Consider the following 25565-nt stretch of genomic DNA (forward strand, 5'->3'; position numbering starts at 1 on the left):
TGAGGTATTAACACCACGAAGTAGAGAGCAGCCAGCACAGCCTGGGTAGGTGCTATGCCTCCTCCCAGGCAAATTCGACTGCAAATACTTGTCACTACTTTGAACTTCCATGTCACTACAACTTTAGCTTTCTTAACTTCTTGGTGTGGTTTTTTTTTTTTTTTTAAGCTTCCTTGGTCATTTATGCACATCTTATCTCCCCTACTAAAGTTCTTAGTTCCTTTGAGCATGATTCTATATGATTCATCTTTGATTGCTCCTTAAAACCTTCCACTCTGTTTACACAAGGACAACCCACACATGATCAAAGGTGGGAGAGTATCTCTTGTGACAGGGGGACCAGAGAAGAATTATGACTGGAGAAAGAGAATGGAGAAAACAGGACTATTTCCTAGTCTTCCAGTGAAATCCATTCATTCAGTGAACAACTACTGAGGGTTGAGTGAGTCCAAGGTGTTTGCTATGTTCAGAATGTTTGCTTCCTCTCAACATTCATATGTTGAAACCTAACCTACAAGATAATACTGTTAGGAAGTAGGGCCTTTGGGCGGTGATTAGATCATGAGTGTAGAGCTTCATGAAAGGGATTTGTGCCCTTATAAAACAGATGTTTCTCTCTCTCACCACCCTCATGATTTAATCACTGCCCAAAGGCCCCACTTCCTAATACCATCATCTTGGAGGTTAGGTGTCAACATAGGAATGTTCACAACTTCTCCTGAGAGCTCCATTGCTTCCTTTGGCCATGTGAGGATTCAGTGAAAAGTCAGTGATCTTCAACTGTAACAGCGTTCTCACCGGCCTCCAGAACTGTGAGGAATAAAGGTTTGTTATTTATAAGCTCCCCAGTTTATGCTTTTTTTCTTAAAGAAACTTGAACAGACTAGGACAATGTTATTCTAAGAACTGTGGGTGATATAAATATTCCAGAATGTGGTGCCTACCATCAACAGCCCACTGTATGAGCTACTCACACAGTCAGCTGTTTATTGAGCAAAACATGACTGAAAACTAAATAGAAAGTTTACTGGCCATTTAATATGTTCTGGGTCACCATTACCTTTTCTTTCCATGAATTGTTTCTAGCTTGATAATCTGTATCCAGACTATACTGCTCCCCAAAGGAACCTCAAATTTGGCCTCTGAAAAACTGTGCTCCAAATGATTCATCATGTGTTCTCCAAATGCCTCCTCCTCTTGCATTCCCTGCTCAGTGTCCCAAACCAATCCCCAGAGGTCACTTGTCACTTCCAACCTTATCCACACATCCAGTCTGACTCAGTTCTTTTCTTTCTTTAAATTTCCACTATGGAAACTTTGAACATGTACAAAGGTAAAGAGAATAGTATAATGATGCCCAGGTATCTGCTGTTGGGTTCCCTGGGAAGTAGACTCTGAGATGGAGACTGCAGGTCATGTATTAGTGTGTTAAGGGACAACATGAGAAAGGAAAAAAGCAGAAGTAGTCAGAGTGAGAAACGGAGCTGAGATGCAGTCCCAACAAATGTCTTCAGCAGCCATGTGCAGAGCTCTGGACCTGGGATAGTCCTTGAGAGTTGTCCCAAGTTACAGAGAGGGCTGGGGCCTTTACACCACTACACTGATCAATCATTGGAGGGGGGAGTTATGCCTTTAAAGGCATCTCCAGGAAAATGGCAGTATGAGGAGCTCCATGGACTTGCTCCCCAGTGAAACAACTACAGTTGGCAAGAATTTAAAAAAATGTATACCATTTAAAGTTTCTTGAAATTGGCTGAAGAGAATATAGCAGATGAAGAAAATTTTATTCAAGAAAATATACTAAATCTTGGTAAGAATATCAAGAGTTAGTGACACCACCTGCGCCATGACTTGCTGCCTCTCCTACCCTGCTCAGTATGACAAAAGATCAACTCCAGGTAGGTGTGGCCAAGAAAGGGTTCCCTCTACCCCTCTGTCCCAGTAAAAGGCTATGGTACCTCTCTGGGAGGGCCAGGCTGCCAGCACTTCTTATCCTCTTTAACTTCATGTTGCAGAGGCTAAATTCCAGGTAAGTACAGCCTGAAGATTGGAGACATTGGGAACTCCTTTCTTCCTTTCAGACACTATTCATAGGACAGGCTCTATCCGAGGTGCAGCAGGCCAAGAGTGCTCAGACCCCAGTGGCTTTCATCCCCACTCTCATGTACGCTGGGAGTTCCATGCCAGCAGAGGCAGCCTGAGAAGGAAGAGACTATAGCCCCCCACCTCCCCCACCCCCGCCATGGCCCTGCTCCTAAAGCAGAGGTATCATTCTGAGAGAAGTGGGCCCCTGTCCCCATCCCCAGCTCCACAGCAGTCGCTCAGAGATTTCTCCCAGGGGGAGAGAAAGTCCATTAGAACAGAGAACTATGAAGCTCTCCCCACAGGATTGGACTTTATTTGGAAGAGTGTGAGAAGATTCAAACCCAAAGGTGCTCTTGAAAACAATGGATGTTCTCGTGATAAGTAATTAAGAGGAGGCTGGTAGCTCTATGGCAGCAACAAGTTAAACTGCAGACCAATGAGTTTGGCGGGGGGGGGGGGGGAAGCCAAGGAAAGAGACAACTAGGAGAAGCCCTCTTGGGATCTGAACAAGCCTCAAAGCCTATCTCTGCAAAAGAGCTGAAATGTAATTGGATTAGACTGTGCCCCCAGGATACTGTCAAGAGCAACGGAGCAATCAATAGGCAGTTACTGGAGCCTAATGGCTGGGTGTAATAACAACAGAGTCAGGCTTTTTAATGGAGAGATCTGGAAAAGAGACAGCCAAAGAAAGCCTTGCTAAAACCACTCTCATCCTAGGTAACTGTGTGCAAAGTTACGTGGGATGTACCCTCTGAGTAGCTACTTAAAGAGTCTTCACCTCTTGGATGAAATGGACCTCGCTAAAATAGTCCAGTAAACAAATAAACAAGGAAACAAAAAAACCCAACCATCCCCATGGGAAAGGGGGAGCAATTAGTATTCAGAATTGCTACAATAAATTATATATACTAGCAGTGAATATTTTTGTATCTTAACAGGTACAGAGCCATACAATTGTGTATTGGCTTCAATTAGGCCCACACATTTGATATGGCACAGAAGTGACTTTTTATTTTTTATTCTTTAAAGATTTATTTATTTATTTATTTATTTATCTTAAAAGATTTTATCTATTTATTTGACAGACAGAGATCACAAGTAGGCAGAGAGGCAGGCAGAGAGAGGGGGAGGGGAGCAGGCTCCCTGCTGAGCAGAGAGCCAGATGCGGGGCTAGATCCCAGGACTCTGGGATCATGACCTGAGCAGAAGGCAGAGGCTTAACCCAGAGCCACTCAGATGCCCCTGGAAGTGACTTTTTAGATCATGAGGGAAAGGATGGACTATTCAATTGGAGGTGCTAGAAAATTACACATTTGGAAAATACATATACATACATATATATGGTTATATATATGCAAAAAAGTGAAATTGGATCCTTAACTCATACCACACATAGAAATAATTTTTAGATAGATACAGTGAATCAAAAGTGAAAGGCAATGCTTTTAGACTTTTGGAATAAACTTGTAGCAGCAATGTTGGCAGTTCAACAAAGATTATGCACCTCTTCCATAGATTGGAGCTGTTGTGGGGAAGAGGTTGCCCAGTTAGGGACGTTTCCCAGGTCTCTTTGCCTCAGGGGAGGACTATGTGAGAGACTTTTGGATAATAGGATATGGACTGAAATAGTGCACAGCAGTGCTTCTTAAACTGTCTGTGGTAATGGACAATTTGTCTCCAATTTATTATGGATCAATACTTTTGTAAACGAAAACAGAAATAAATTACCAGAAAATTGGTATTTTAAAAAGTCAGACCAAATGCAAGCCCGTTTTTTATTATTAGATTTAACAGACATAAAATTACATTGCCAGATTGCTATTAAAAGTTTACAAGTACTTATTCTTAATTTTTGTACTACTGAGTAATGGGAAGGCAATAAATAGTTTGTGGACCAGAGAGGTTAGCAGACCACCCACTAAGTGTACACCACTTTTGGCGTGGCTCATAACAATCTCTCATGCAATATTTTACATTCTTTCTCCCCTTATGTTCAGGGTGGCTTTAAAAATCAATGGCTGAAGACCACAGAGGCTTTATCAGTCTGGGTCCCTGGATGACTTCTGAGAGCAGAACACTTCCCGCCCCATCTTGCCATCAACTGAACCTAACGTGAAAAGAAAAAATTATTTTGTGTTAAGCTACCGAGCATTTAAGTTTATTAAGTCACAGTACTGGCATTAGCTTAGCTAATAATGAAATATAGGGAACATATTTATAGACAAAAACCCTTATTGGAAAAGATTTTAAAAATTGACTACAATAGAAATAAGAGTCTCTGCACATCAAAAATCACCATAAAGTAAACAAAAATAAATCAGACTGGGGAAAGATACTTATAATACATATAATATACACCAATTTTGTATTCAGATATAAGGTGATCCTACCAACCAATATGAAAAAGGCGAAGAACCCAACTGAAACATGGGTAAAATATATGAACAGGTATTTCACAGTAGAGGAAATAGGAAAAAAATTAGAATTTAAGAAGATGCACAACTACGTTAAGACCACAATTAGATATCAAATTTCTGATATGATATGGCTGAATTTGGAACTGCCATACACTGATAGTGAAGTGAAAATCAGTTCAACCATGCTAGAAAAACAATTTGACGTTATCTTTTAAAGTTTTACACTTGCACCCATTATCATCTAACTATTCTACTGTATGATGTACTGCTGTAAGATGTAAGTAGAATTGTCAACTTTGGCAAACAAGAATAAAGGACATCCTTTAAAATACACTTAAACTGTGTTTAAGATAAACAATGAGTAATTTTTAAATTTTATCTGAAATTCAAGTTTAATTTGGCCTAATCTACTTTATCTGGAAATCCTACAAATAAGAGGAGCCATGTACAAAAGTGTTCACAGTAGCATATTGTTTATAAATATAAAACCTAGAACCCACATAAATTTGTATGGAGGAAATAATGGGTAAACTATGTATTCACACAACAGAACATTAGGCAGCAGTGAAAATGAATGAACTACAGCTGTAGTTCATTATTTAAGGTCGAAATTAATTCAAAGATCTTATGTTAGAAATTTAAAAAAAAAGGTAAAAATGTAAAAGAAGGGGAGTGGTGCCCAGCTGGCTCAGTTGGTAAAGCATGCCACTCTTGATCTCTGGGCCATGAGTTCAAGCTCCAAGCTGGGCATAGAACTTACTTTAAAAAAATTGCAATACCACTTTCATAAGACTCAAAACCAACCACAACTAGACAATATATTGTTTCGAGATCCATACATATGTCATAAAGTATATACTATATATATATATATATATATATGCTACTGTGAACACTTTTGTACATGGCTCCTCTTATTTGTATATATATCTTGTATATACAATTTGTATCTTGTATATACAAGAGAATGAGAAGCAAAACAAGGTAGTTGTTACTAAGGAAGTGGTAGAACAGGGGACTAGGTTAGAGGAAGCAGTCACAGATTAATGTGACAGAGTTGGTAGTGTTCCTGTCCTACACAGGTAGAGGTACACAAATATTCGTTTCATTGCTATGCTTCTTATCTCAGATATGTTACATAAGGTTTTCTGTATACATAAAATATTACATAAAATTTAAAAAATAGATCGACAATCAGGAAACTTAAGTGAGTTGAACAGATCTACAGACACATAGTCTAATGCTTTCTATTATATTGGGATACCTCTCCTAAAGAATAAATACAGGATGCCCTGCACCCTGAAAATGGTGAAAAGTACAAAATACAGCTCCCTATCTAGCTCCAGGAAGAAGCTAGGAGATGAAGTGTACAGAGAACCAATTAAGCCAAATAATCGATAAATATAAATAAATGCTTTCAGCTAAGTACTGTGTTAGATTATTATGAATATAGGGGATGGGTGGCGGCAGGGAGATATTCTCAAGTTTCTCAACTTGTGGTTGCAGAAGACTGCTACGGTTACAATAAGAGAGACATACATTAGACACTATATTATGTGGTTGTAGACTGTGACAGAACGAGCCCAGTCCATTTCCTAGTAAACTGTCTTTAGCTCCTGTTTCCATGAGGAGGTAGGTGAGGAGGAGGAACTGTTCTTGCCTAGCTACAGAGTTGACTTGTCACACTCGGGTCACTTTAAAGGAAACTGATAGTAAGGGTAAAGCCAATTTACACAAGCCAGCCTAATGCAGACCTAAAATACTTCTTGGGCTCAAAGGACACTTGACATACAAACCTCTTCAATGAAATTTAAAGGACTGCCCTTAGCTCCCTACGTTAAAGAGAGCTGAGTAGGTAAAAAAGACTGGCATCCACTCATGCGCAGTAAGCAATACCACGGTTCGCACGAGTCCGGCTGGAGGCGGAGCTAACGGGCCCGGATAATACGTCACGGAGCGCAAGTGCGTCAATTATAGAGGCGGAACGTCCGGTCCCGGTTTCCTCGGCGACAGCGGCGGGCTGGGCCGCGTGTGGTGTTTGGGCTTCGCAGGCATGGGGACTCCTCCAGGCCTGCAGACTGACTGCGAGGCGCTGCTCAGCCGCTTCCAGGAGACGGACAGTGTGCGCTTCGAGGACTTCACGGAGCTCTGGAGGAGTATGAAGTTCGGGACCATCTTCTGGTGGGTGTTTCTACTCGGCTGCCCGCCTCTCTCCCTGGTCGGGGGTGGCGTAGGAAGCTGCTTTTTTCTCCAGCGCGTCGCAGCACCTGAGAAAGGCGACAGTCTCAGAATGCTGCCCTCAGCTCTCCTGGGCCTTCTTCCTGGGCGCTTTCATTCCTTTCGGCTGCATCCTTTTTTTGGCGTCCTCCTCAGTGTTATTTCTGCCTGGCCGTCCTTCTACACCCTCCTCTCCATGTCCTCTGCCTGGTACCGGCCTAGGTCACTCATCATTCCCCTTCCTGCAGTGGTGTTCTCTTAGAACCTCGTGTTTGAAAACAAAACAAACACCTAGGCAAGGACAAACCCCTGCACGATGGAATTCATTTTTCATAGGACAACCAAAGTTGCCTTTTTAAAGTGCAAATTTGATCCTGTCACTCCCCTGCTTACCATTCCAGTGGTTTCCACTGCCCTTAGGATAAAGCTCAAATTCCCTAATTCCCAAATTCCCTAACATGCCCGGTAAGACCCTCCGTGACCGGCCTCAGCCCATCTCGGCGACTTTACCTGCCGTTCCCCTCCATGCACTCACTCGCTCCGTTCTGCCTGTGGTCCTCTTCAGGCGTTTCGAAAGCCCGGAGCTTTCCCCCAGCTCTTTCTGCCGGGTCACTTTTTCTTCACTTGGTTTTAAGCTCAAGTGACAGTTCTTTAGGGAAGCCTTCCTTTGCCCTTCTAAAGTAAGGCGTTCAGACTCTGTTTTTCCTAGAGCACTCTTATTTTATCTGTGGACTTTTACCACAGGGTATTGTGAAGTGTAGTAGAATGGTTACTGAGCCCCACTGCCTGATTTTGAATGAGTCCACAGAGTAACCTGACTTGGGGGGAAGTTTGCCTGAGCTTCTGTATCTATAGAATGGAGACAGTGATAATACTTCACATTGTTCTGAGGGTTAAATGAGCTAATATATGTTAAGTGCTTAAGGACTCCTTAAGTATTCATTATTATTATTATTATTATTATTGCTTTAAATTTTTCCCTCGGCTGGATAGAGCTCTGAGGACAGTGACTGGATGAATTTGGTATCCACTGGCATAACATATATAATAGTGAAAAAGCTAAATAATTGGCTGACTGAATTCTTGTGATTAAAACTCTGTGTTTTCCTGAATAAAAATTAAAAGTTCTCTTTTTTGTCGTAATATAATAATTGCTTATGTAGTTTGTACATTGCATGGTTTGAGGATAGAGAGCTCTTTGTTGTACAGTTAATGAAAGGAAAGGAACTAATTTTGTTTTTTTGAAGATTTTGTTTATTTGACGGAGAGAGAGAGAGAGAGCACAAGCAGGGGTGCGCCAGGCAGAGGGAGAGAGAGAAGCAGGCTTCCCTGCAGAGCAGGGAGTCGGATGTGGGGCTCCAGCCCAGGACCTTGGGATCATGACCTGAGCTGAAGGCAGTGGCTTAACCAACTGAGCCACCCAGGCACCCCAGGAACTAATTTTTTAATGGCTACTAAATGTGATGTGTTTATAGCTTAATGTATTTAATCCATAGAAGAACTCTGAAAAGCAGGTATATAATTATCCATGTTTTATAGAAGGGGAAATTGAGGCTTAAGGAGGTTAAGTAATCTCCATGATCAAACTGCTAGTAGGTGGTAAAGCAGATACTGAGAACTGTATGTCTGCATCCAAAACCTGTGGTCTTTCAGTGCATCTCTCCTGAGAAGTGGCAGTTAAGGAAAATTTTGGTGGGGTTACCTCAATATTTAGCTAATGAAGAAAAACTAAAATGAGAAAAAAAGTGAGGACTACTTGAAGAGTGATGTTATTTCTTTAGAAATTGCTTTGGTTGCTAATACAACAGTAGGTATTTTGCATTCTTTTAGTATATTTATTATTTGAAGAGCCTAGGCTTTGGGAGTATAGGGCAGTTGCTTTCCTGCTCGGCTCCCTCTTTACTTTGGTGAGCTTTACCCTGCAGAATTGGGAGGAGGACATGGGTTAGGTTGTATTGTGGTTCTCTAACTTTTTCACCTAGGTGTCTCAAAGACAAATGAGGGGTATGGTGAATCCCTGAGAGTATTGAGGAAAATATCCGTTATATATTAAAATGCATGTAATTTTTGTATTTTATTCTGTAATATAACCATGATTATTTTAATATTTTAAATGTTTTAAATTTTTACCCGGGAATAATTTGTAACCCCTCCCTTTTTGCTCTCCAATTCAGCAAGTAAAGTTGATGGTTTAGAAAGAGCATTATGTTTACCTACTATATGCCTGTGCCTCAGGGTAAGAAGCACAGCAGAAAATTAGGTCATGCTTGATCATGAAAGGATCAGATGTGGAATGCCCATTCAGTTTCTAGCAGCTGCTAGAATATATGTCTTCTAATTTTTGTTCATTACTTGTTTACTGAGAGTCATAATATATTTTCTCTTTGTTTCCTAGTGGTAGAATGAGAAATTTAGAAAAGAACAAGTTTACAAAAGAAGCGTTAGCTTTGGCTTGGCAATATTTTTTACCTCCATACACCTTCCAGATCAGAGTTGGTGCTTTGTATCTACTATACGGATTATATAACACCCAACTGTGTCAACCAAAGCAAAAGGTAATACTTGTTTTCCCTCAGCAACATAGGAAATAGGTACAATATTTTTACAGCAAACTGATTTTAATAGGAATGCCAGTGTTTCAAAAATATAATACATTTGCGAAGAAGATTTACCTTTAGTAACAACTTTTTTACTTTTGTTTATAGATTAGAGTTGCCCTGAAGGATTGGGATGAAGTTTTAAAATTTCAGCAAGATTTGATAAATGCACAACATTTTGATGCAGCATATATTTTTAGGAAACTACGACTAGACAAAGCATTTCACTTTACAGCTATGCCCAAATTGGTATGTTGTCTAAAATAGATCATTTTTCAAAATGAAAACTAATGTTTTATTGTTCATAAAGTACCTCAATCTCCATGAAGTGGAAAAGATACCATGTAATTTCTGATACTTGTAGAAAGGTTTCTTAAAATAGGAGAAAATGCTTTCTAATTACTTTTCTTTTGCAAACAATTTAGTCTTTGCTTTTAAATGCAGTGTTTCTAAATGCCATCTATTAAATTGTTAGAAGAAGAAATTAGATTTGGCATCTGCCATTTTGCTTATTTCCTTTTTCAGACATTAGGTTACTGAAAGAGGACCAAGGAATTTTAATGTCAGTTGGTGAAAAGTTGAAACTTCCACTAATAAAATTTATTTCTTCAGTCTTAATGACAGATGAGACACTAGATTGAAAGAGCATTAAGTCCTAATTCTGGTTCTGACATCAGCTGGCAAATCATGTAACTTGTCTGAATATCATCTGAAGTTAGAAGCATATGGCATGGCATCTTAAAGGTTATTTTAAAATTCTAGTAGTCTTTGGAAAATGGATTATCTAAAAAATATCCTTTAAAAGACATTCATTATCATCTAGCTATCATATAGGATGAAGAAAAAAATTCAGCGAGCTGAAGTTACAGAAGAATTTAAGGACCCAAATGATCGTGTAATGAAACTTATCACTTCTGATGTATTAGAGGTAAATTTGTTTTTTCTGCCCTTGAAATTAAAAAAATTGTTATTAACTATATATTGAAGTTATACCTTCATCTATGGGATACTGAAGTTTTTTCTAATGAATTTAACTGTTGATAGAATGCTTATTTTTCCTCCAAAGTATCAGAAATAATACACCCTAAATATATGAAAATTTATGGAATAAATCTGGAAACTCAGTGAGAAGCAAAAAGATGTAGAAGACTGTACTTGAACTTGGGTATTTAGATTCAAATACTGAAAAGACCATTTGTATTTGACTTTAGATAGGTCATAAAACAAGAATTTAGGGCACCTGGGTAGCTCAGTGGGTTAAAGCCTCTGCATTCGGCTCAGGTCATGATCCCGGGGCCCTGGGATCAAGCCCCACATTGGGCTCTCTGCTCAGTGAGGAGGAAGCAGGCTCCTGCTACCTCCTCTCTCTGCCTGCCTCTCTGCCTACTTATGATTTCTGTATGTCAAATAAATAAAATCTTTAAAAAAATAAAATTATGTATTAATTTCCTAAGTTCCCTTTTACATGTTTATTTAAAAACTTATTGAATAACAATGAGGCTATTCTGATAAAAATTTGAAATCAAGAATTATGGATAAGAGGCACACTCTTTTTTTTTTTAATCTAATTTTATTTTTTCAGTGTTCCAAGATTCATTTTTTATGCACCACAACCAGTGTGCCATGCAATACATGCTCTCCTTAATACCCACCACCAGGTTCACCTAACCCTGCACCCTCCTCCCTCCAAAACCCTCAGTTTGTTTCTCAGAGTGCACAGTCTTTCGTGGTTCGTCTCCCCCTCCAATTTCCTCCAATTAACTTTTCCATTCCTTCTAATGTCCTCCATGTTATTCCTTATGCTCCACAAGTAAGTGAAACCATATGATAATTAACTCTCTCTGCTTGACTTATTTCACTCAACATAATCTCCTCCAGTCCCATCCATGTTGATACAAAAGTTGGGTATTCATCCTTTCTGATGGAGGCATAATATTCCACCGTATATATGGACCATATCTTCTTTATCCATTTGTCTGTTGAAGGGCATCTTGGCCTCTTTCCACAATTTAGCAATTGTGGCCATTGTTGCTATGAACATTGGGCTACAGATGGCCTATCTTTTCACTACATCTGTATCTTTGGGGTAAATACCCAGTAGTGCAATTGCAGGGTTATAGAGTAGCTCTATTTTTAATTTCTTAAGGAATCTCCAGACTGTTTTCCAAAGTGGCTGCACCAATTTGCATTCCCACCAGCAGTGTAAGAGGGTTCCCCTTGTTGTTTCCTGTCTTGTTAATTTTGGCCATTCTAACTGGTGTAAGGTGGTATCTCAATGTGGTTTTGATTTGAATTTCCCTGATGGCTAATGATGATGAGCATTTTTTCATGTGTCAGTTAGCCATTTGTATGTCTTCTTTGGAGAAGTGTCTGCTCATGTCTTCTGCCCATTTTCTGATGTGGTAATCTATTTTTTGAGTCTTGAGTTTGAGGAGTTCTTTATAGATCTTGGATATCAGCCCTTTGTCTGTGGTGTCATTTGTGAATATCTTCTCCCATTCCGTGGGTTGCCCCTCTGTTTTGTTGACTGTTTACTTTGCTGTGCAGAAGCTTTTGATCTTGATGAAGTCCCAAAAGTTCATTTTTGCTTTTGTTTCCTTTGCTTTTGGAGACATGTCTTGAAAGAAGTTGCTGTGACCAATGTTGAAGAGGTTACTGCCTATGTTTGCTTCTAGGATTTTGATAGATTCCTGCCTCATGTTGAAGTCTTTTATCTATTTTGAGTTTATCTTTGTGTGTGCTGTAAGAAAATGGTTAAGATTCATTCTCCTAAACATAGCTGTCCAATTTTCCCAGCACTGTTTGTTGAAGAGATTGTCTTTTTTTCCACGGGATATTTTTTCCTGCTTTGTTGAAGATTATTTGACCACAGAGTTGCAGGTCCATATCTGGGCTCTCTATTCTGTTCCACTGGTCTTTGTGTCTGTTTTTGTGCCAGTACCATGCTGTCTTGGTGATCACAGCTTTGCAGTAAAGCTTGAAATCAGGCAACGTGATGCCCCCAGTTTTTTCTTTTTCAACATTTCATTAGCAATTCGGGGTCTTTTCTGGTTCCATACAAATTTCAGGATTGTTTGTTCCAGCACTTTGAAAAATGCCGGTGGAATTTTGATCGGTATGGCATTGAAAGTATACATTGCTCTAGGCAGAATAGACATTTTAACAATGTTTATTCTTCTGATCATGAGCATGGAATGCTTTTCCATCTTTTTGTGTCTTCAATTTCTTTCATGAGTGTTCTGTAGTTCCTCGAGTACAGATCCTTTGGTTAGGTTTATTCCCAGGTATCTTATGGTTCTTAGTGCTATAGTAAATGGAATTGATTCTCTAATCTCTCTTTCTGTGTTTTCATTGTTAGTGTGTAGGAAAGCAACTGATTTCTATACATTGATTTTGTATCCAGCCACATCACTGAATTGCTGTATGAGTTCTAATAGTTTGGGGGTGGAGTCTTTTAGGTTTGCCATATAAAGGATCATGTCATCTGTGAAGAGAGAGAGTTTGACTTCTTCTTTGCCAGTTTGAATATCTTTTATTTCTTTTTGTCTGATTGCTATTGCTAGGACTTCCAGTACTATGTTGAACAACAGTGGCGAGAGTGGGCATCCTTGTCCTGTTCCTGATCTCAAAGGGAAGGCTGTCAGCTTTTCCCCACTGAGAATGATTTTCGCTGTGGGTTTTTCATAGATAGGTTTTATGAAGTTGAGGAATGTTCCTTCTATCCTTATACTTTGAAGAGTTTTAATCAGGAACGGATGCTGTATTTTGTTAAATGCTTTTTTTGCATCAATTGAGAAGACCATGTGGTTCTTCTCTCTTCTCTTATTGATTTGTTCTGTCTCACTGATAGATTTCCAAATATTGAACCACCCTTGCATCCCAGAGGTAAATCCCACCTGGTCATGGTAGATAATCTTTATAATGTACTGTTGGATCCTGTTAGCTAAGATCTTGTCGAGAATCTTGGTATCTGTATTCATCAGGGATATTGGTCTGAAATTCTCCTTTTTGATGGGATCTTTGCCTCGTTTGGGGATCAGGGTAATGCTGGCTTCATAGAAAGAATCTGGAAATTTTCCTTCTGTTTCTATTATTTTGAAACAGCTTCAGGAGAATAGGTATTATTCTTTGAATGTTTAGTAGAATTCCCCAGGGAACCCATCTGGTGCTGGCTCTTGTTTTTTGGGAGGGTTTTTGATCACTGCTTCAGTGTTGTTACTAGATATTCAGGTTGTCAATTTCTTCCTGTTTCAGTCTTGGAAGTTTATAGGTTTCCAGGAATGCATACATTTCATCTAGGTTGCTTAACTTACTGGTATATAACTGTTGATAGTAATTTCTGATGATTGTTTCTATTTCCTTGGTGTTAGTTGTGATCTCTCCCCTTGCATTCATAATTTTATTAATTTGGGTCCTCTCTCTTTTCTTTTGGATTAGTTTAGCCAGTGGTTTATCGATCTTATTGATCTTTCAAAGAACCAGCTTCTAGTTTCGTTGATGTGTTCTACTGTATGTCTAGTTTCTAACTCATTGATCTCTGCTCTGATCTTGATTATTTCCCTTCTTGTGCATGGGTTGGCTTAATTTGTTGTTGATTTTCCAGTTCTTTAAGGTGTAAAGAGAGCTGGTGTGTTCCGGATTTTTCAGTTTTTTTGAGTGAGGCTTGGATGGCTATGTCTTTCCCTCTTTGCCATATCCCATAGGTTTTGGACCGATGTGTCTTGATTCTCGTTGGTTTCCATGAATTGTTTAAGTTCTTTTTTGATTTCCTGGTTGATCCAAACATTCTTAAGCAGGTTGGCCTTTAGCTTCTAAGTTTTTAATTCCTTCCAAACTTTTTCCTGTGGTTGAGTTTCAGTTTCAAAGCATTGTGGTCCGAGAATATGCAGGGAATAATCTCAATCTTTTGGTATCAGTTGAGCCCTGACTTGTGACCCAGTATGTGGTCTGTTCTGGAGAAAGTTCCATGTGCACTCAAAAATAATGAATATTCTGTTGTTTTAGGGTGGAATGTTCTTTATATATCTATGAGGTCCATCTGGTCCAATGTGTCATTCAAAGCTCTTGTTTCCTTATTGATTTTCTGCTTGGATACTCTGTCTGTTACTGAGAATGGCATGTTAAGATCCCCTACAATTAATGTATTCATATCAATATGGCTTTTTATTTTGATTAACAGTTGGCTTATGTAGTTGGCTGCTCCCATATTGGAGGCATAAATATTTATAATTGTTAGATCTTCTTGGTGGATAGACCTTTTACGAATGATGTAGTGTCCTTCTGTATCTCTGACTACAGTCTTTAGTTTAAAATCTGATTTATCTGATGTGAGAATCGCTACCCCAGCTTTCTTTTGGGGCCCATTGACATGAAAGATGATTCTCCATCCCTTCACTTTCAGTCTGGATGTATCTTTTGGTTCCAAATGTGTCTCTTGTAGACAGCATATGGACGGGTCCTGTCGTTTTATCCAGTCTGCAACCCTGTGCCATTTTATGGGAACATTTAGGCCATTCACATTGAGAGTGATTATTGAAAGATAAGTTTTTATTGACAGTGTGTTGCCTATGAAGTCCTTGTTTCTATAGATTGTCTCTGTGAATTTCTGTTCTATGTCACTCTTGGGTTCTTTCTTATTTTATAGAAGCCCCCCTTAATATTTCTTGTAGTGCTTACTTGGTGGTCACATACTCTTTTTTACCCTTTGCTGGTCGTGGAAGCTTTTTATCTCTCCATCCATTTTGAGTGTCAACCTTGCTGGATAAAATGTTTTTGGCTGCATGTTCTCATTTAGTGCCCTGAATATGTTTTGCCAACCCTTTCTGGCTTGCCAGGTTTCTGTGGACAGGTCTGATGATATTCTGATGGACCTTCTTCTGTACATAAGGAATCTCTTTCCCCTAGCTGCACTTAGAACCGCTTGTCTAAAATTATGATTCATGAATTTTGCAATCAAGTGTCTGGAGATCTTTCTAGATTCATTGATCTTGGTGGGTGTCCTTTCTGCCTCCAGGACACAAATGCTTGTCCTATTTCCCAGACTGGGGAAATTTTCATCCAGAATTTTTTCAACTGTATCTTCTAGTCTTCTCTCTTTCTCCACCCCCTCAGGGATCACAATAATTCTGGTGTTGATATGTTTCATGGTGTCATTTATTTCCCTAATTCAGTTTTCATGGCTTCTAAGCTGTTTGTTCCAGGCCTCCTCCTGATCCTTTTCCTCTATCAGTTTGTCCTCTAGATCACTAATTCTGTCTTCTGCCTCAGTTACCCTAGCTCTTAGAGTATTTAGATTAGTTTGGATCTCATATTGGTTTTCTCCAACCTAGCCATTGCCTGAATAATTGTTGCCCTGAATTCCCTTTCTGACATATTGTTTATGTCCATATCCAATAGTTCTGTGGAAGAGGGCACAGTCTCTAGATTTTTCTTCTGTTGGGTGTTCCTCCTCCACATCATTTTGGTGAGAGGTGATTGAGGGGCTGTATAGCTGAATATATCAACCACGATCTAAGCAAGGTGCACCCTCTCCACTGATGTCTTCTGCCCCCGTAGAGATCCAGAAGTGTATAATCTTACATCTCAGGCTGATTTCATGGGTGTTCAGAGTGTTCTGGTAGATATTTAGCACACTTTAGGGGACCAGTTGAAACAGGGTCTCCTACTTCCCCGCCTTCTTGTCCCTCCTCCGCCTAAGAGGCCAGTCTTAAAGTAGCTTTACCATCTAATGTATTTTGGTATTTTATTTCAGTTGTTTAGTATTAAGAAAAAAATCTTCTTTTACATGGATCAGTAGTGAGAGTCATAGAGTTTTACATGCATGGTAAAACACTGCCCTGAGTTTAAAACAATACCCATTACCAGGACTACAACCTAGTAATTGATGATATATTCGCATGTCAAAAGAATGAATATATGCACACATAAAGGGAGAGAGAATTCTCATGAGCAATTGAGTCTAACCAGGTACTAGCTTAGGTCAGGTTTTTTAATTTCTTTAATCCTTAGTTTCCCCCTCTTTAATATTAGGATTACCATCCTTATTTCATCCAGTTGTAAGAATTGAAACTGAATTATGTCTGAATAATGCTTGTGGCACATAGTGGACTCTTGATAAATGTTACTTCTTTTTCTTTTTCAACCCTATTCAGTCTTTTCCTGTATCAGGAGTGAAAGAGGGATCAGATTTTCAATTTGCTCAAATGTTTCTCTGTATTTTAGATGCTACCATACTCTAATAGCTTTAGCCTGTCTGATTTCATCTGTTATGTTTGTAGTTAAGGTAGTAAATTGATTTCTTTTAAAGACTTACTGATTTATTTGAGAGAGAGGGAAAGAGTCTATGTGTGAGACTGGGGGAGGGGATGAGGGAGAGTGATTCTCAAGCAGACTGCCCACTGAATGTGGAGCGGGTCGTGGGGCTCAATCTCAGGACCCATGAGATCATGACCTGAGGTGAGATTAAGAGTCAGATGCTTAGCCAACAAATTGATTTTTGAAAGTACTCTGGGTATGCTCTGTAAAATAACTGTTTTTAAGCAAAAATTGTTAATTTGGGATCCATGGGTGGCGTTCAGAAGGTCCATGTATCCTTTTCCCCCTGCATTGTATGGTAAACTCTCATATATATGGGGGCTTGGTTTGGTTGAGGTACCATAACTACCTTCACATTCTCAAAGGTGTTCATGCTCCAACCCCCACTCCTCCCCACCCCTCACCAAAAGATAAGAATTACTGTTAGAAGGAATCTGTTTACTAAATGTCTAGTCATAGTACATAGTATAGTACAGGAGCTAAACAAGATGTTTTGTATAGATTATTTTATTCCTCATAATATCCCTGCCAAGTAGGTGTTTTAAACAATTTTTTTTAAAAAGATTATTTATTTATTTATTTATTTGACAGACAGAGATCACAAGTAGGCAGAGAGGCAGGCAGAGAGAGAGAGAGGAGGAAGCAGGCTCCCTGCTGAGCAGAGAGCCCGATGCGGGGCTCGATCCCAGGACCCTGGGATCATGACCTGAGCCGAAGGCAGAGGCTTTAACCCACTGAGCCACCCAGGCGCCCCTAAACAATTTTTAATTATTTGTTTAACTTCAAGTTTATATTTAGGCTTAGGATGAGGATTCAGTGAGGGGAGATTGTATGAAAGATGGAAATGCAAGGTTCCTGGTGTAAAAGAGGTAGGCAGTTCATGATGGAAGCCCAGTGGAGAGATTAGCCTTGAGCAGGAGAAGGCATAATTCTTTTGAAACTTGGGGAAAGAAGGTGAAAATGGATTCATATGATTTGTTGTGAAGAAGAGAAATAGAAGAGAAACAGACCCGATTAGTCTGAACTTTAAGAAACGGCATTGAGGGTTCAAGGAATTGAGAAAGAGAAAGTTTGGAATAAAGACTGAAGAACAAGAAGGTTTGGGGATAGCAGAAAGGATTGCCAGGAAGTACTGAGGTTAATCATAAAGAGGCAGAGGATGTTTTAGAACAGTAAGACATTACATTGTTCTTATCCATATTCTCTTAATGAAAAAGATGATTTAAATCCAGTTATAATTTTTGGTTGTAGACTAATATGGTGGTGGAATGTTAATTTTTTTTTTCAACATACCTTCTTGAACATGCTTTTTAATTTTGATTTTAAGTTCTTTTACTGTATGAATTGAAGGTCCTGAAGGTGTTGAATTAAAGATTCCTCTGTTTAAAAAAATTGTGTATGTCAGCAAACAGGTGTGGAAGATTTTAGAGCTGAAGTGATGCATAAAGGCATGTCCTTTTTAGGGTGATTGAGGAGAAGGGTCAGAAGGGCCAAGCTATGGAATGGCTATCCCTAGAAGCTTCTGTATGAAGTTATCCTGACTACGTAGGGTCTTTGGCTTGCCACAGATCTGCTTTGAGATCCTTATCCCTCAATACCTCAGTTGACTCTGTCCTGTCCTAGTGTAGTCTTTGACCCATTCTCACTGATAATCCTTATATTTAATACTTCCTTACTTTCCTTCTGCACAAATGCTATTAAGTCTGCCCATCAGCACCTGAATTTTTGTCATCATTCTGCCACTCATAAGTTCTAGTTTTGTGGTTAAGGAGGCATAATAAAATGAAAAGAATAGGACCAGAACTTCTAGTTTTGTTTGAATCACTATATTATACAACTGAAACTAATATAACTTTCTATGTTAACTATAATGGAATTAAAAAAAGTATATGGGGAAAAAGAAACTTTTGATTTTTAATTTTAACTGTTACTTAAATATGACATTAAGCCAGTCGTTTCATTTCTGAGTCTTTATTCATATGGTTATAATAATGGCTATGATCTGTTGTGTTTTCAAAATGTGCCAGGAACAATGTTAGACGTTTTATGTTGTTATCTCACTAATAATCTTAGTAACCCTATAAAGGAGGTTGTATTTTCCTAATCTTAAAAACAAGGAAACTGAGGTTCAGAGAAGTAAAGTAATTTCCATAAAGTGCAGTACAGTAAGGTACAGACTGGATTTGAGTGTCCAGGCCTGTAAGGTTCTAAGCCCATGCACGTTCTTCTATTTCTTAATCCTTTACCTTTGTATAGTGCTTTACATTTTATAGAACATTCCCACTGGTATAAGTACACTTAATACTTTTAGACTGGGCTAGGTGGCATCATATCTTCATTAGTAAAGTTGTGCTGTTTTGGTTGCATGATTATATTATTTTCAACGTACTGTAGCATATTATTCCTTATCAACTTAGTCATTTTATTTTGTGTTGATTTTGCCTTTAAGTTTCTCCTCAAAAATGGAATAAAAAACTCATCTTTTCACTTTTAGGAAATGCTGAATGTTCACGATCATTATCAGAACATGAAACATATAATTTCAGGCGATAAATCCAATCCAGACAAAGCCCTCAGCTTGATAAAGGATGATTTTTTTGACAATATTAAGAACATAGTTTTGGAGCATCAGCAGTGGCACAAAGACAGAAAGGTATGTGACTGCTTGTTGGATACCTCACCATTGTATTTGCATTATACACTAATAGCTGGACTTAGGTGATAAAATTGAGAGGCAGCTTAGTTGAGTGGCTATATGTTTCTGGAGTTAGGATTTCGAGGGCTTTATTTTTCTAGCTCTGGCTTTGCCAGTTATCAGCTATGTGATGTTATTTAACCTTACAAACAAATTTTGTTATGTAATTATATAATTAAACAATTATTAGTAGCAGTTCTATAATATGTGTTAAATAATATACATTATATATAATATCAGTGTAACTGTAATCTTGGTATACCACAGATTTATTATAATCTTTGTAATTTAGCATTTTCCAGAGGTTGCACACTGGCCGTCTTTGGGTCAGATCCTACACACAGGTGTGGTTTCTTTGATACAGTGTTGATCCTAACACTGGTTTAAAATATTGAATTAATCACTAGAATTTAAATTTTTGTGACTTCACTTAAAATTGCAGACATCCAACTTCTCTTAAAAGTAAGTGGTTTGGGGGAGCGCCTGGGTGGCTCAGTCGGTTAAACATCCAACTCTTGATTTTTGGCTCAGGTCGTGATCTCAGGGTTGTGAGATCGAATCCCGTGTTGGGCTATGGGCTCAGCACAGAGTCTGCTTGAGATTCTTCCCCTCTCCCTTTGCCTTCCTCCCATGCCCATGCCCTTTCTCTCTCTCAAATAAATAAATAAGGCTAAAAAATATTATTAAAAATTCAGTGGTTCGGAAACCCTGGTTCCGTTTTTCTGCATGGCAGCAGACTGCCAGGCCTGAGTTGTGGCTTCTTCCATTGTGATTGGGCATGCTCTACCTCTACTGGGTTTATCCATTTACAAATCTCATCACCACAAATCTTCGGTTTAGTTTTCTGATCCAAATACTGATGCTAGGCTGCCCATTTTCCACAGTAACCTTTTCACCTAGAGAAACTTTTTTACTCTGGAAATCAGCCTTGCTCAATTTAACTTTTAAACCACTATTCCATCTTATTTTAGTAAATCCTTTTAGGAAAAAATAAAAGAACATAAGCAATTTCTGATGACTTACTATGTATCTGATAATGTATTAGTGTTTTCACAAATGCTACATAGGTGGTATTATAGATATGCTGCCACTTTTTGGCTTTTCGTTGTATAAAAGGAGCTGATTCAAAAAAAGGGCTGGCTCAAAACTTAATTTTAGAAAAGATAAAGAAAGTGATGAGCTGACAGTCGTGGAAAAGAAACAATTTGCTTCTTGTGCACCCATTTATTTTAATGAGAGACAGCACATTTTAGACTGAATACTTTGTTACAAATGGGTTACACAAATGACCTAAGCAATTTATGTAAAAATCTATTAGGTACTCTGTTACAGTACTTTTATAGTATCTTTTTTTTTAATAGTATGTCTTTTAGTAAGCTCTCTAATTAGCATTACTAAGACCTCTGAAAACCTGAAAGAAAGGAGGATAAACCAGTTTTCTTACTGCTGTATGAAGTGTGTGTTTTCCTTCATTAGTTAGAAGGATTCAGGCATTAAATTGATAAATTTTAAAACCGTTCTGAGGGACGCCTGGGTGGCTCAGTTGGTTAAGCGGCTGCCTTCGGCTCAGGTCATGATCCCAGCGTCCTGGGATTGAGTCCCATGTCGGGCCCCTTGCTCGGCGGGGAGCCTGCTTCGCCCTCTGCCTCTGCCTGCCACTCTGTCTGCCTGTGCTCTCTCTCTCTCTCTCTAATAAATAAAATCTTTAAAAAAACAAAAAAAAACAAAAAAAAAACCTGTTCTGAAACCTAACCTTGATATTAATGTCAGGTGGTGAACCATGCTGTAATAATGTGAAGTGATCGTTTAGTTTTGTAGTAATTTGCAATTGATTTTTAGTTAATTTGAATTATAAATGTGTATATATAACATTTTTGCTCTTTCAGAATCCACCCTTAAAATCAAAAGTTAAAGATGGAGAAGAAAAGAGAGAAGGAAACTCAAAAGAATCAGAGGTCAGAAAAATACACTATATGATTATTTACGGGGCAATAGTTAAGTTAGCTTCTTTTCGTTTGATATGTGGCTCCGATTCTGTATACAAGTATCATGACCCTTGGTCACTATTATCACAATTATCTCAGACAATTCTGAAACATCAGTTCTCTGAAGAATTAGTTTTTTCTTTTCTGGAAACTATGAAAGACACATCAAGTGTAGACTGGAAGCGAGGATGGTAAGTGTTTCTGCAGGGAAAGGGTAGGATAACAGTGGAGGGTGCTCTCTGCCCTTACACAGACAGAATAGGGTTTTTGCATTATGTCTTTTCTTACTTCCTGTCTGACTTTCAACCAGTGTGGAGGGCTTGCTATTATTTACTGCTTTTGCCTCCACAGAGTTTTTATCCATTTTAGTTGATGAGACAAGGAACCATTTTTGGGCATAGGCGGGGGGGGGGTGCGGGGAATGGCCTTGATCACCAACGCTTTCATTCATATGAACCTCCTTAAATCCTAAATAATAACAGTCAGTAGCCATAGGGATGGTATTGTGGACCTGCTAGGAGAATGTGGTGTGTTTTTATATGTCTTTGGTCAATATGAGTCCAATGAATGTTAACTTCTTTGACCCTATGTTCTGTCTCAGATCTTATTTCTGATAACAAATAGTTGGGAATCCATAGTTTCTGTTAATATTTATGTTTCTTTTTCTCCTTCCTGTTTATGTTTTATCCAGAGATGTGAAAGGGCAGAATCTTTAGCGAGAATAAAATCAAAGGCCTTTTCAGTTGTCGTTCAGGTAAGTTATTTCTTTCATAAGATAATTTAGGAATTGACCAGATGCTTTTTTAACAGTATTTTTATTTTTCATTAGAGTAACACATGAATAGTTTAAAAAGTCTAATAATCCTATAGAGCTTATATAACCCAGCAGTTTTGTGGTCTACCACTTCCACCCCTGTACTCCTAATCCATCTTCAGCTTTTTCTCTTTTAGTAATCTCTTCTGGTATTTACCTGGAATTTTGATGCCTTTGCTTTTTATTGTCTTCCAGCCTTTAGTATTCCTGATCATGAAAGGTTTTAGGATTTTCTCTCTATCCCTTGAGTTTTGAAATTTATGATAATGTAAGTTGGTGTGGGTCTTTTTTCCATCATTGTCTTTGGCTGTCCTGGCAGGCATCCTTTTGATTGGATAACTTTCATTTCTGAGGAGTTTTTGGTTTTTTGTTTTGTTTTTTTTGTTTGTTTGTTTCTTTGATAGCATTTGCTACATTTTTGCTCCTTCTCTTGAATTTTTATTTTATTTTTCTTTTCAATCTCTATTTTCGGGGAGATTGCTTAAACTATCTTCTGAATCATTATATTGAATTTTTTATTTTTGCTGACTTTTTTTTTTTAATTGCTAAGGGTTTTTTATTTTCTTCCCTGAATCTTTTCTTAAAAAAAATGTATTTTTTTTCTGATGCAATATCTTTATCTTTTATGTTCTTGAGGATGTTAATAACAGTGTTTTGAAGTTTATGTCTTTTCCCCCAGAGTTCCTATTTTTGTTTATTTTGATCTCTTTCATTTTGGTGGCTATTTTCAAATGTTTTCAAATGTTTAAATGTTCAGATCATATTTAAGAGTGGTCATGTGGAGATATGACTTTTTAACCTCAGTGTTTCTTTTTGTTGGATCTCATCATTTTTACCAGAGAGCAATTTCCATTCCCTTGTCTGGGGAAAAGAAGGGTAAATAAGCTCAACCACCAATGTTTTGGGAGCCTACAGAGAGAATAATCAAGAGGCTTACCATTCCTTATGCAAGTTTCACTAACTTCTCTATTTTTAGTAAGAGGCTTTGTCCTCTTCCTCAGCTATACCATTCCTCAGGCTATAGCTTCTCTGGTTTAGCCTCTCCAGAGAGCAAGCCTCCTGTTTTCTGTGGGAGGTAGGTCAGCTGTGTAGTTTTGAGGTTGGGAAACAGGACACTAATGCTTTTTTTAAGACCCATTTCTAATGATTCTAATTCCTGATCCACTTGGATCAGTTAGGTTTATAGTAACTTTCTCAATATATGCAATTAGATTTCAGACTTTGTTCTGTTAAGTCAGCTGTCACTCACTGTTCCTACTACCAAATTTTTTTTTTTTTTTTTTAGCAGCTCCATTGTTTTCTATTATTTCTGTTTTGGGAGTTTATTCAGAAATTTTCTCACTGTCATTTTAGTGGAATTTGAGGGGAGCACACGGATAAGTTTATGTGCTTAATCCCATATTTTTTCCTGGATTGTTTTCATGAATATAGAAGTTCTTTTTTCTGTGGGAAATTACTATCATTTTCTAGTTGTAGAAATGAAGAGAAATAAATAAAAAATTAAAAGTGATTGCAGATTAGTTAAGTGTTACATATTTGTTATCCCACACAGTGAATTGAGCACAAAAAATATTGTTGAATGAAAGCACCAAGGACAATAAGTTAACTAATCCAAATTGTTTTAAACCAGAAATGCCCACATTATATATGCTAATTGATGTTTAGTGTGTATCTTAAAACATGATGAGAATTAAATTGTAATTCCCATAAAGTATTACAAGAGTGTGTCATAGCATAGCTGCAGGATTTTTCTTTATTGAGGTATAATTAAAATATAATGAATGGTAATTTTTTAATAGTTGTTAATACCTGGATTTCAGCATTAGCTGAAAAATCCTGTAAGGACTCTGCTTAAGCAAGTAAAGGAATTCATTGACTGAAAATAACTAAAATGTCCTTGCAGTGTCCCTCTGTTTTTCACCTTTTATGTTGCTTTCACTGTCTTCAAGTGTTCCTGACAGCCAACTATGCATGTTTCCAGCTGTGGATTCAATGGAAAGGGAGAATTTTCCTTCCTAATAGCTACACAGAATTCTAAAATTGAGCTATGGTGGAGATCACATGCCCACCCACCCCTGAACAAATCAGTGGCCGTGGTGATGTGAAACTTTTGACTAGATGAGTGGCACGTACCTGGAGCTGGGCGTCAAGTGGTTCCACTCAAAACACATGGTGATAACTAGGGGACATAAATGTTCTTAGAAGAAAGGGAGACTAGGTTAGTAGACAGTAAAAAACAGTACTCATCCTTTATACCTATTTCCCAGCCATGCAACGACAACTACATTTTAGCCCAACAACTACATTTTTTACCCAATTTGAGTGGATGGTGATGACAGTTGCAAGAAGCCTTTCCTGTTATAAAGATATAAGAGTATATATATATGCAACAAGTATTAAGCAAGCCAGTATAATGGTACTTTTTATGAGTTATTTTTCCCCGTCTTTGTGTATTTTGTCTTTTCCTAAATTGTCTATTAGTTGGATTCGTTTTGTGATTCATTGTGGTTAATTGGATTTCTAACTCTTAAGGCATCCAAGTCAAGAAGGCATCGTCAAGTCAAACTTGACTCTTCTGACTCTGATTCTGCATCTGGTCAAGGACAAATCAAAGCAACTAGGAAAAAAAGAAACAAAGAAACATTGAAATCAGCAGGAAGGAAGATGTCTTCTAGAAACAGAGGTAACTTTTTAAAGTCTTTTTGAGACTCAGCAAGGGATAATGAATCTTGTTTTACAACCTCCCCTCCCTGTTCTTTCTTTATTAAAAGGGATTAGATACTTGTTTGAGAACTTTGTGAGATTTAATATAAACAAATGAATTAATTATCTTAGATCCTTAGAATCTTACTGCTTAAAGGGATCCTAAGAGTTATCAACTTCATCATTTCATAGATGATGAAATTTAGGTCCATACAGATTAAATAATTCGTCCAAAAGTGAAATAGCTATTTATAAAATCAGTATAAAATTGTTCAGAGCATATTTTATAAATACTTTTTGTGTGTGAATTAAACTTAAGTGTAGAGCCAGGTGTAATACATTCTATAAACTATATTTCCCTTTAGTTGCATTAATTAAGCTGTACCTTTTCTTTTAAAATAGTGTGTCTATCAAATTAACCTTAGTATTTGATTCTTAAAGAAATGACTATATATTTTAATAGTTTAATTTTTAAAAAATTGCACGAGTAATATATATTCATAATACATAAAGTTGGAATCTGATTAGCAGGCTCAGGAGGAGAAAAAAAGGCATTAGAAACATTAGTAAATATTCAATGCCTAATATAAAACACATTCCCAGCTACTAGTGCAGTATATAAAGATGGGTTATGGCCTTTTAACATAAATGTTTTCCTTCTATATCCTTTCCCTTCCAGGTAGTGGAAGGAGAATTAAAGTTAAATACCTTAACATAGTCCAGATATGATTAAGTTTG

The 25565-nt window shown here is 37.9% G+C and overlaps 1 protein-coding gene across 1 annotated transcript in view; it reads left to right on the top strand.

Annotated features, from left to right (window-relative positions):
- The first annotated feature begins 6480 nt into the window (after positions 1 to 6480).
- The window catches only part of SNAPC1 (small nuclear RNA activating complex polypeptide 1), a 38900-nt gene continuing 19815 nt past the window's right edge, over positions 6481 to 25565 (top strand). The window contains exons 1-8 of the mRNA XM_080809595.1: positions 6481 to 6683; positions 9115 to 9274; positions 9425 to 9565; positions 10140 to 10244; positions 19125 to 19283; positions 21212 to 21280; positions 22002 to 22064; positions 24657 to 24807. Of these exons, the coding sequence (XP_080665721.1) occupies positions 6556 to 6683; positions 9115 to 9274; positions 9425 to 9565; positions 10140 to 10244; positions 19125 to 19283; positions 21212 to 21280; positions 22002 to 22064; positions 24657 to 24807 (976 nt within the window). The 5' untranslated portion in view covers positions 6481 to 6555. The remainder of the gene's footprint in view (positions 6684 to 9114; positions 9275 to 9424; positions 9566 to 10139; positions 10245 to 19124; positions 19284 to 21211; positions 21281 to 22001; positions 22065 to 24656; positions 24808 to 25565) is intronic.

This window comes from Martes martes, assembly GCF_963455335.1.
Source record: "Martes martes genome assembly, chromosome: 7".
NCBI classification, from domain to species: domain Eukaryota; kingdom Metazoa; phylum Chordata; class Mammalia; order Carnivora; family Mustelidae; genus Martes; species Martes martes.